Consider the following 13,442-nt stretch of genomic DNA (forward strand, 5'->3'; position numbering starts at 1 on the left):
ACAAATTCAGCCAAATGGTGTGCGCATTCTGAAATTACATCACTGTACCTATCAACAAAGAAAATAAGACAAAAGGTTAAAAATAAGTTAACAGCGGCACTTCCTTCGTTCATTGCAATATATCTATGCTTATTGATTCCTTTATTTACTTTGTAAATACGTTTTTTTCCAAGGAATTTTTATGCAGGCAAATTGTAATTTTCCATATTTTTTTTTAATATTCTCTTCGAAGTTTACTGCAAGATTATTGTAAAATACACGAACGCTCCCTTGTCCATCTGCGGTGTGTTCTATTTATAGAAAATGAGATAGGTAAATAGGTCATGCTAAGAATAGAAATAGAAAACTTGACTTACAGAGTAACCTCCCTTATCAATAAATCGGATCAACATTTTTGACGAAATTGTAAATAAAAACAATACGTTCTGCTCTACAAATAAGAAGAGGAAAGACAGATAGCATTGTTTTAAATCACATAATAGATTGCATTACATACATTTTTTATGTTTTCTTTTTGCCATTTGTTTGTTTATTCACTAAAATGTATTGTGCAATATCGTTGATCCTTTTACAAACTATTCACTGTGTTCAGTTTATCACTTCGAAACTATTCATTACCATCTTTACAGGGTCCGAAATAAAAGTGTATCCCATATACTCGACACCGCCTTCAGGGCGGCGTCGAATAATAAATGAGTGGATTTTCGGAGCAGAGTTTATTAAACTCGTTTAATGAAACGGCATATTCTCGTTTTCATATCATTACATACACCTCTTTAAATAAAGTAAGTGCTAAAAATACACTTAATTGCTATCTTCCATCGATTCTTTTATAATATGGCTCAGTAAAAGCAATGTTCTAACAATATGATCTAGCGGTAACTTTGTCTTCATCCTCATACACTACGATAGTGTCGTTTTCCGTCTGGAATATGTTGCAAAGGTAATGTAAACACAATAATAAAAAGTAACAACAGACTCCCAAGGAGCATTGAGCGCAGCAGAGGCAACCAGAGTAACACATCGCAAAACAGAACATCAACAGACGCTGAAGAGCAAAAGTATAGGAAGGGCTGAGAGGAGGAGGCGAAGAAAAATGTAGTATCAGAAACATATAAAACTGTTCGGACAAGAAGCATACCAGAAATGGAACACAACATTAGAATGATTATTAACCATTGTAAAGGGAACGTGTTTTTGACATGTCATCCTACATTTACCGTTAACTTAACTTGTTAGACGAGACATTGTAAAGATTCACGTACACAATTTGTATGCAGCCCCTTTCAGTAGGTATTGATGTTGACAAAACGAAAGTGCACACAAAAATAATAGACAATATGAAAGTAAAACAGTCAAGGACAAAACAAACATATAAATATTAATCATACCATCTGGTTGTAAACTTTAAGAACTGATGAATATTTACTTTTCTCTTACCTCCGAATACGTTAACTTCACAAACTTCTACACGCCGCATTCCTTTCATTGTTAGATTGATAATTTTGGCATCGGTGATTAATGAAATGTTTGTTGACGTTCCTAACTGTACATCATAAATGATTTTCTGATCTGAATTTGTAGTGTTTGATAACTCAACTTTATAAGATGCAGCCTTAGCTGTAAAAATGAAACCCCAAATAACATTATAGTAATGGAATAAACGAATGAAAAAACAACAATTATAACGTATATTATAAAACGAGACAAAAGCTTTTACTTCCCCCATAAATGTTATGATTAATTGTTATCAAGTGTATGGCCTGTCGATAAAAACCAAGGTTTGCTTCGAGAGAGTATGTATCTGACTAGCAACTGAATTTCGAACAAAACTAATTAATGTTACTAACGGAAGTTTTGTCGTGTTAAGCAGTACATAGAAGTCGGGTACAAAACATAATGTTAGTCTTAGTTTTTCCTCTTTTATAATGTCAGGGATTTTCAAGAGCCAATTCAAATTACCAAAGAGGCTTCTGCAGACTGGCCATATAAATTAGTAGCATATTAATTTCTAATCTGTTGTTTAAGGCAGACACATACCTATCTAGTGGGAATGATCTGAAATCAGAAGGTACAATACAATTTCATCGAATATCAGGTTACTGTCTTTATAAATTAAAATTTATAGGCTTCGGCGGTTTTTCTTCGACTCACCTAATAAATTTAAATTCATAAATTGGTAACGTTATATTCTCTATATATCAAAATAAAAGCACAATGAGCGTCAATTTAAAATTATTATTAAAATTTATATGATGTACCTTTTAGTATTTGAACATTCTTTTTCTGTTTTGATTGACGTACCTTTTTCTAGACGCATTATTCGAATATACCGAATGCTCGCTTTATGGCCAAGATCAACTGTCCACCAAGGATCAGTTTCGTAATCTGTAAAGCTGCATTGTTTCCAAACACTGCTGTCGATTCCGTCTACAGAATTGTTTGATATGCAACCACCTGGTTCGCTGCAGGCACTTGGCTTTGAACTTTGTAAGGTATGGCGTCCAAAAGCTACATTTCTACCTAAAATAGAATGTAAATAACACATTTTGGGAATCTTTGAATTACACAAATATAAAAATACTTTTCCCTCTGTCATTATTTGGCATATATTTTTTTTTAACATTACAACATAAATGGTATACATGTGAGACATGTTATTGTATTCTGGTGAATAATACATGTAACTCAGATGTAACAAACAACATCGCTAAGTGTATATCTCTGTACAAGGCATTCTTGCCGTTTTATAAAAGTCTTATGTTATCTCTGGGTGCGAATTACGGCTACACAACGTTGGCAAATTGACATCTTATAACAATGTATTTACTGCTAAAAGATGTTGTCCCATTCCTGTACAATCTTGGCTCTCAGCTCGGGGAGTTTGGGTGGCGCGTTACTATTTCTCCTGACGTGCTGATTGGCTTCATTCATCCCAAATGTTCTTAATGATGTTACGATAAGGTAGCTGATACCTGCACAAACGTAACTGTAACTCCGACGGTTTCATCAGCAACGAATTCAATACGATACAGGACTGCAATGATACTCTACCTGAGATCATAACGGACTCGCCCCGTTCCTATCGCGAGGTTGTCGCTGAAGTGTTCATCCTTTATTAATACATCCAAGTAAGCCCCTACAACTGTCTTTATTATGTAACTGAGACATCTTTTTATCGGTAAAAGTACATGGCCCAATCTGCTTGCTTGGTCCATGGTCTATGGTCCATATACCTCTGCGTTAGAATGATAATCTGATTTGTCGTCTAAAGCGGTGGTTAGCAATGTTTTTAAGTGTCCGGGCAAATAAAACACCCGTGAGTTCCGCGTGTTCCTTTAGATGTTAAAGAAGCGGTACGTGACCTCTGCTGACTGTGGATCCGTACTATTAGTCTTGGGCGTCAGTTGTTACAAATATACGTGGTTGGCGAGAGAGGTGTCGCATTGTACATCTGAATCAGCACTCTGTGTAATCCAAATAAACAACTATAATATTACACGTCTGCGTGGGAGTCTCCGACGTTGGTTATTTCGACGACTATTCGTTTCATTTTTTTTTATGTGTGGCTCATCGCAACATCCAAAATGACTCAATATTTTTAACAGGATTTTGTGCTTTTTATATTTTTTATGGTTCAACGTGCATTAATCACTAAACCGTGAAATTCAAATAAAGGTATATTATACAAATGTATGCGATATCTAATATGAAAAAACACTTACAAATATAATAAAACAAATTATAAGAGGTTGTAAGAGTTATAAAATTCCTTCAGAGTGCACGGGAATTGCTACAGTTTTTCTTTCTTACACTTAATTTTTTATAAATCCAGTGCTGCATATGTTTGACGTTATTCAGCAATCGTCTATTTGCTTTCTGTAGTCGTGTCACAGCGTGCGCAAAAAATTAAAACTGCATCTATTTATCCATTTAAAAACAAGTGCAGCTGTATCTTGAATGCATAACCTTTGGCTTTGATATCATTTTGAATATTGTAAATTGAAACAGATCATGTTTGAACAATTAATTCAACAAATCAATTCATTGTTACATGCTCAACAACAAAATTAAAATATGTTAACTCGCATCTGCTATGGAACTTACAAGCAATATCTATCGCCTACCTGGGTTGCGTTGCAATTTTACCTTTATCAAAACGTCAGCCTGTCCATCGGTCAATATGTCCATTCGTCCGTCTGTCTTTCCGTCCGACCGTCCAAGTTTGTGTCGTGCATAAGATCTAGAACCATCGGACATAATTGCTATTCAGCATGTGAAATTCTGCACCTGAGGGTTTGTTTAGGATTTTAACTCAGCTGGACCAGAGTTACTTCCCTAATCTCAATCAAAAATATGTATAAAGGGATTAAAAGTAATTATGTTTCGGATTTAACTCAGGCAGACATGAGTTATGACCCTTGATTGGGTCATTTACCAGTCATAAGTGACCTCCGTATCAAATGTGATCTTAAATGTGATCTTAGACCAAAGCATTCTCTAGTTACATGTATCTGGCAAAAAACTTCTACTGTTCTGGGTCAATGTGATCTTGACCTTTGATCTACTGACCTCAAAATCAAAAGGGGCCATCTGCTAGTCATGAGCAACCTCCCTATTAAGTTTCATGATCCTAGACCCAAGCGTTCTCAAGTTATCGCCCGGAAACCGTTTAACTGTTCCGGGTCACTGTGACTTCTACCTTTGACCTACTGATCTCAAAATCAATAGGGGTAATCTGCTGGTCATGATTAATCATTTGGTTTAGTTTCGTGATCCTATGCCCAAGCGTTCTCTAGTTATCGTCCGGAAACCGTTTAACTGTTCCGGGTCACTGTGACCTTGATCTTTGGCTTTCCCAAAATCAATAGGGATCATCTGCTGGTCATGACCAACCTTCCTCTTAACTTTCATGATCCTAGACCCAAGGGTTCCTGAGTTATCATCCGGAAACCGATTGGTCTACGGCAGACATCTGCAAAACAATAGACCTCTCCTTCTTCGAAGGGGAGAGGGTGGGGGCATAAAAAATATATATAAAGGGTGTGTCGCCCGTATCTTTAAAAGCATTTGACCTATGATCATGATACTGTACACGAATGCTTTTCAGTTGATTTTGTTTCGTTGAATCATCCGCCACCCTCCCCTCTCCTATTCCCGGCAGTTAACCCCTCACCACTCCACGTTAAACGTACATTGTTGCATTGTCAACAAGTAACATATGGCCGTACATTGACAGTATGGGAGAGCTCCAGTGTCCAATGGACATACATCTAGTTGTTTGATGCAAGGTCACAAATTCTTTGTCCTAACAATGGAGACATTCTAACTGTCAGTCTTAGTGAAGTACATTTATAACTTATACGTGGAAAACCCGAGCGGGACCAGAGGCCCGGCGGGGGCTTGGAGCGCCTTTAAATAGAATGTATGTATGTGAAACATATGAAAATGATTGAAAACAAACAGGGAAATATTTTTGTTACTATGAATAGTAAATTTCATGTCCAGCTGACACTGGAGTTGACCTTTTAAGTCTTGATTATTTGGCGCTTATCGCTCAAAGAAAAATGAGATTGTAAAGCGCTCATTAAATAAGACCAGAAATGTTGACTCACAATATTAACGGCAAACTAAATATGTGTATATTTGTCTTTTTGGACAATTCTGTTCTGATGTTATATGGTAAATTTCTACCTAAACAATGGATACATTACGACAGGGAAATACAACAGGGTTCACAGTGACCCGGAACAGATAAACGGTTTCCGGGCGATAACTTGAGAACGCATTGGCCTAGCATTACGAAACTAAATAGGAAGGTTGATCATGACCAGCAGATGGCCCCTATTGAAAATTGTATTTAATATCTTACATTAGTATGACGTCATTCACATCAATGACAATATTTCTGCGGTCCACTGTTTATTTTTTTATAAACAATTACACAATACACCTAAAGCGCACTAAATTATTTTGACTGTGTACAAATTGAAAAGTCCTTTTTTCACCTGCATACTGAGATGATGTGCAGAGCGCAAGAACCAAATTTATAGGTCAAAGTTTAGGTCATGACTTGAACTTAAATGTAAAATCTGACCGTCGTATTTCCAGTCTGCAGCATAATTTAATAACCATTCCACGTACTGACTTTAAACTTAGCATATATGGCAATGAGATGATGTGCCGAGAGCATGACTCGGACCGTCAAAGGTCAAGTTCACGAATTTCGATGAGTACAATTCATTAATTCCGATTCTACTACTCACAAAGTCATAGTATCATTGTCTCATGTTGAGTTCAAAACTTCACAGGGAGAAATGACTGTGCTGCAAGACTAAGACTCGAACTCGTGGTGTCGAAGTACTGCTCTGATAAGAATACTGTTCACTTGTAAATGAATAAAACAAAAATTTTATCTAAGACTTAGTTTTAATCTAAAATGCATCTCGGGATGGTCTATCGGAACAAAAGTTGCAAGCACAGATGTTTTTTTTTTCTGTATAAAAGTCAAATGCGGAATACTGAGATCTGAACTTTGTTTAAATCAATGAAAATGATACAAATATGATTATTATTTATTCTGTAAAAGTTTAGGTTGTATCTCAATTATTTCGTGACACACGTGATACAGGAAATTTATTGCACATTACAAATATTTTATTTTGCACGTAGTCTCGCAGTTGGTGAAAATACATTTATATAGTAATGTGCGGATTTCTAAAAAATCATTCAAAATTAAGCGCAGGCAGTAAGACTAATTCCAGCTGGAATGTCACACAATCATAACATAATGATTTGTTATATAGAAGTAAAGTATTTAAATGTTTGTTTATAATCGTGTCAATGAAGTGGCTTTAATATTTTTATGTTTAGGCTCAATTGTGATGAAAGCTTGAAGCTCGAAGTGAATTACTCTCGGAAAAAAAAACACTTGTGTTATATGCGAAGGCATGGTCGTGACTACAGGAGAGCTGGTGGGGAAGAGGGGGACTGTGCTCTTATGAGACACCTATATGCAGACATGAACAGTATAACTTCCAAATTCCTATTTCAATACAGGCGCCAGGAAAGTAGGCAGTATTAAGATCAGTATGAAGACCTGCCTCTGCAGGGACTCGAATCTTCGACCTCACGACCATGGAGAAGGCAGGCTACTTATGCAACAGATTGTCGCGATGAATTATTTAAAGGCTGAAGCCTTATCAGTATTCTGTTGGGTTTTTCTATTTTAAACCTCGGAAACCATTAAATGTTTCTGTACATGATAATAATCTCGTACAATAGAATTCCCATTAAGTAGTTTCTAGAGGGCATGAGGGTTGTTGCATATTTCATTACCTTCCATGATCGAATAAACCGAGCAGAGTCTATTATCATTTTGATTTTGCATATAATCTAGACATGCTCAGTTTTGCTGTTTGATTCATTAAATCTTTTACATGGTTTTCATGAATTGCTGTGCCCTCGTGACATTACTACGTCCGACGTATAATCGCCCATCGTGTATAAATAGTGTTAAAACACGGTTTTGCTATAAATTATTTCGATTTTAATATGTCTTTTATTGTAAAATTTTCATCAAATATAATAGAACTGTTTCTCGTGCATGCATGGCGACATATGGTAGGACGTCATGCTCCTTGTTTATACACACCATGACGGGAAATGGTAACACGTCTTGCGGGAGAGTTCAATTTGGGCGAAAATGATGGCGAATTATTCTGCAAAGCAAATAGCCAACTCAGTACGTGTGCAAATTAATCAAGACAGTTGTGCAATGTAACATTTCCTTTTAAACATGCTATTACGTAAAATATCTGATCAAATTTGAAAGCGCTATTTCTAGATGCATACATGGCGCTAAATTGACGTGACGTCAACATAATATCGTGTAATGATTTAAGCATTGTTAATCATATAAGAATTAACAAATGATCAAGGCCATCTAGTGGTTTTCGTCTACTTTACCACGATTCGGAGTTCAGATGCGTAGGAATTCTCAAATACTGAAGCACCTGAACGATGAACCATGATGGTAAATTAGACGATAAATCACAAGAAGGCCTTGATTGTTTTCATTCTGATATGCTCATTGACATATTTTAATAAATATTATGCTGGACAACATTTACCCGAGAAGTAATGTATCGGACTTCATGCGGCAATTTGACGTCATAATTGACGTCATAATGCTCTCATACCGGTCCGCGCGTCAACCGTTGTTTATCGCAAAATATGCAAAGCTTGATTTCCTTCTTTGTTTAACTAGAAATCGATCGAGTCATGTTAGACTATCGTATAAACAACACTGATGTAATAATATAACGGACGGCCTTTTCCATGCGATTGAACGCGCAATCAAACATCAATCACAAAATATGATCAAAACGGCGTCGTTCTACAAATTCTTTCAAGCTGGATGCGAACAAATAAAAAAGAACATTAAACTGTAGCTTAAACTTATTTCTCTGACGGTGAATATCAAAATTAAAATCGACATGACAGTATGACTTTTCATTAGATTTACCGATGTTATAAAAATCCAGGAAACGTATTTTGTGGGCAGGTCTTTTTTGGCTCTTCCATTAAGATGTTGTAAAGATCTATATTACGACATTTATTTTGATTTTCTGATATTCATCGAATACAAACAATTTATTTTTGTTGCCGTAAAATGTAAATATGAAAATTGATAATGCTAATTTTGTGCATTTAAACGAGTATAAACCACATTGGGACTTCTTGCAAATCCATGTTTTGCTAGCACTAAATAGCGTATAATTCTTAATATTAAATGCAATAAGCTGGATAAATTCGAAGTAGTATTGTTTTCTCTTGTAGTTCTGCCTTCTGAAAAGGCATTGAGTTGATACGTACATGTTTGGTAAGGTTTTCATATTGTTATCATGTTTGTGTTGTACGATATCCTGCATTTTTTTTCTGCTGCATAAAGGATTACCCCCGCGTGTATAATTTCTATTCACACCGTCAAGACGAAGACTCTCTCTGTTTCTTTATTTGTTCGATTTGTCGTCGTTAACAATATGTTTTACTTGATGTTTTTTGTACATATTTTAATCATATACATATCCGTATATATTCTGCTACAGGGTACTGGCTTTAAGGGATGGGAGGCTGCATGCTTGTTACGTAGTTTTTCATACTGGATATTGACGTTTTGTTTTTCAACATTTGAAATGATTCTGAAACAATTCTCAATAAAAGTTAATTATCAGTTTCAAATGTAGCACGGCTTATCCAAGGAAGATGTAGAAATATTCACACGAACCGTCTTTACGCTTTTTTTGTGTACTTTGTAGCCGAGGTTCTGAATAGGTTAGATGTAACATCAACGAATCAGATTTTCAAAGCTAATACTTATGATACATTGCAGATTGCTGACACAGGAAAAAAAACAGGCGCTATTTCATACATACTAACCATACAAGTGTTCAATAGATACGTGGACTGGCTTTACACCTGTGTTCATCTTATGTGCAATTTAATATAACTAATACCTTTATAACCAGGAAACTTTTCGCTAGCAAATACACAGGTGTTGACATACTATAGCGTCACGCATTACAAAATTAATTAGAGGTTATTTTATAACCAAAGCTACGCGCTAGCTTTGACCTTTTAAATGTAAAATCACTATCAAAAGTTCCATTTACACACTGGATATTCGGCTACCTACTCGTGTGAGCGATAACGTCCTCGTGTAATTTATATACATGTAGGCTGTTAAGTGTAAATAAAAACAATGCCAACGTATGACATATATTGAAGGATGTTGAACATTTTAGAGACAGATTCGTCCGAGGCAATGCATTAATTCGTACTGGTGAAAATATCAGTCATCAATACGATTGATATGACTGTAAAATTTGAAGAAATGTATCGAGATTCATGTATTTTGGACGTTTTGAGACGTATTTTTCTATGTTCGAAGTTCAAATAACTGAATTTGCCACTCTCCTTGGTAGAACTATACATACTCAACAACAAAACGTATGGATCCTATACCTGCAATATAATTTTGTTGATCAAATTTCAATTATATGCACTCTGTCGCCGTTTTTTATGAAACCTCTGACGATGGATGAAAATAAACGAAGATACCTTCCCGTTTGCACATAGATACCGTCCTCGTTATGTCAATGAACATTTACAAAACTCACCGAAGCAATAACTTCGGTACACTAAATGAACGCAATGGTAACCGCTGTGACGAGCTTGGTAATATATAAGAACTAGATGATGGAGTATATCATTTGAAACCCGATCTTTAGTAGATCTATATGATTATAATGTTAATTTTAAGATGTAAAGAAGTTCTAAAAAGGTGGATCTTGTTTGGCAGTATTTCACCAATATTAAGCCTTCCCTAACACCCTCTACTCCTACACATTCTATCCTCTATTCTTCTTGAAGTTCTTCTTCTTTTTCTCCTTCAGTCTCTTTCTAAAAACGACAGAACTTGTGGACGCACCGTACACCTGTGCGTACGGTAAGACCTTCCTTTTCTTCCCGAAAGGGAATTCGGACTCCCTCTCCTGATCTGAGCATGTATGCGTACAGGAAGAGGCTTCGGCTTCATCAATTTGCCTTTTATAGTATCGGGTAATATTCGTCTCTGTTTATAAGTGCACCCTCCACTAAGGTAATGCTCATTACACGACCTATTTACAAGTGCATACAATATATACTACGGTGTATATATAAGTGTCTTACAGATGAAGACTAGCTGAAGAAACAGAAGCAGATATGGAATTCCGGGTATCAGTCCCTATCTCTTCTTGATTAGACCTCTTAGTGTTTGTTCACTAGAGGGGGTAACAATGAAACATTGTTGTTACTGTCAATCTCAGGTTCAATTTCTGCAAGGCCGGGGTCTCTTCGGTTCGTAGGGGCTCAGGAACAGAGGGGAGGCAAGGGGGCACGTGCCTCACAATCCCGGCCAAAATGGACAAATTTTCTTAATTTAACACTGAAATTTTACGAAAATTCTGGTTGTGTCCCCCAATAAGTATGAAAACATAGGTTGTGCCTCTCAATCTCAAAATGCTTCCTACGGGCCTGGTTCAGGAACACACCACTGGCTTTGTGAATCAAATCTAGTCTCATACTGATCAGTTACATTCACCATGATACTCATAAGAATTTCCAATGCCTGTTAGATCTATACGCTGTATTAAAACTTTTTGAGAACCTTGAATCGATTTTAAACACACTAAAATTGCTTGAGCTTGCAGGGCGTCGGAACGAGGGAAGGGACACGGAGGACGTGACCCCCCCCCCCCCCCCACACACTTAATAAATAGGGGTCTGACTGGTACGAGCATCTGAAATATATATATATTGTACCTACAGAAGTCAGTTTTCGAGTAGCAGACATTAACAAAAGGGGCAGAAAACCTGCCAAGGCGAATTTACAGCTCCAGTAAGGGAGCGTTATAATGTCTATAGGCAATACTTCTGTAGACACCAATGCAACGAAATATTAGTGGAACAGCCTTAATGGGTGAATATTTCAAACAAGACAAGACAACATGTATTGACAGACAGTCGCATTTCAGTTGGTAAGTACACACAAGAATGAGTCTATATGGATGGATCTTAGTAGCAAATTTGAAAAAAATTATGCGAGAAGAAGTTTTCTTCGGATAGGCTGCTTGCAGTAGATAATGGGTATAGAAGCCCAAGTTTTATCTTTATCTTGGTTGGTCATTGCATGTTATTGCTAAATTAGAAAAGGGGTCTGCGCCAATGTAATGTTCATTTAAATAACGAGGACGGTATCCGCTCGATTGACAGAAACAACGAGGATGGTATAACGGAAAATCGTCAGAGGTATCCCTTTTTCTACACAATGTGTTCTAAAAAACCGCTCTAATTTTGCTTCCAGTTTTTGTGAATCGAAAGCTTTGGCTAACACACAGAATGCCTGCTTTTCATTTTCTTAACACAAATTTCGTAATACAATCCTAAATAATACCATTTATTTTTGAAAAAGATAGCATCGCCTTAAAATATCTTCATTTTCGCGACAAAAAACGTACTTTTTCACGATTATTCATATCGAACGAAATAGAATTTTGACATGGATATAGTTAAGGTATGATCTTACAAAAACTTTTCAAATCTTAAGTAAAATACGAAATTAATATATGTTTTAGGTGTGACTATCCCGTACACCTACATGTATATAAATCACACGAGGACGGTATCGCTCACACGAGTAGGTAGCAGAATACCCAGTGTGATTTATGCGATGTAAAATCACCTCAACTCAGCGAATAAAAATAAAAGCTGTTAAATGATGTCTCCTTTAAATTAAAAGTAAATCGGCCGTTCAGGTCTACAATGAACATCGTTTTACGTAGGCTGTAAGCAGTGTCAGAAGAATGCTAATCAAAGAGTAATAGAAATAATAAAATCGATGAGATCAAAATACCTCCATTGATTTTTACATCACAAAGGACCAGTTGTGTCGAAACTTTTGCCAGCTCAATCCGTACTTGGTTTCCAACAACAGGGCTGCTACATAATACTGTAAATGTCTCGTTCTCAGGAGCAAGACTGTTCTGTTGGTAGCATTTCTGACGGTATGGTGACACATAAGAAGAGTTAAGCTTATAATCTGATGGAACATACTCTACATAAATGCTAAAGCGTACGAAGTTGTCTGAAACGAAAGATAAAAAAGAGAGTTCTTTCACACGTTTCTTTCAAATGTGTTATGTAACTAGTGTTTACGCTTTCATACCCCCAACCCCACAAGTTTTGAAGGGGTCTGTATTGGATTTAATTTGTCCTTTCCGTCCATGTCCCGCCCTATTCCGTTACATTTTTTTAATCCATACACGTATCATCTTGAAACAGTCTATGCTTGTAGGATCATTAACACTATCCCATGGCCCTGTCCTTTTGTTTTTACAAAATTAGTTCCCCTTTCTCCTGGAAAATATCCCAAAAATGACATTTCTTTCAGTATGTCTGAAACCTGTTGGGCATTTGTTTAAAACCTCATAGACATTTGAGGTCAGTTGTACATATAATGTTCCATAACTCTGACCTTTACTTTTACTAAATTATTCCGCTTTTTGACTTGAAGATTAGTCAAAATTTTCTTTACTTTGAATATTTCTGAAACCAATGAAAATATTGCATTGTAACATCAACAAAATATCATAGATCAAGCTCAAATAAAAGGTTAAATAAGTCTTCTTTTTAAAGCATCCCTTTCTTTACTTGGAAAATGTCCCCAAAACACAATTCAATTCGATATTTCTCTAACATATGCCTGTATTGGATGGGAATTTTACTTAGATCTAGAATCAGAATGCATTTCTACACATCAAGTCAAGATATGACTTCATCTCAGTGGAGTTATATTTTTTGGTCCTTCGTATTCTTAGATTTCAATTCATTTAGATTTG

At 36.2% G+C, this 13,442-nt stretch overlaps 1 protein-coding gene across 1 annotated transcript in view; it reads right to left on the bottom strand.

Moving 5' to 3' along the window:
- The window catches only part of LOC128546051 (multiple epidermal growth factor-like domains protein 10), a 94,423-nt gene that overhangs the window by 66,065 nt on the left and 14,916 nt on the right, over positions 1-13,442 (bottom strand). The window contains exons 4-6 of the mRNA XM_053544714.1: positions 12,458-12,688; positions 2,305-2,523; positions 1,441-1,620 (exon numbers count right to left, since the gene is read on the bottom strand). Coding sequence (XP_053400689.1) covers positions 1,441-1,620; positions 2,305-2,523; positions 12,458-12,688 — 630 coding nt within the window. The remainder of the gene's footprint in view (positions 1-1,440; positions 1,621-2,304; positions 2,524-12,457; positions 12,689-13,442) is intronic.

This window comes from Mercenaria mercenaria, chromosome 5 (genome assembly GCF_021730395.1).
Source record: "Mercenaria mercenaria strain notata chromosome 5, MADL_Memer_1, whole genome shotgun sequence".
Taxonomy (NCBI): Eukaryota; Metazoa; Mollusca; class Bivalvia; order Venerida; family Veneridae; genus Mercenaria; species Mercenaria mercenaria.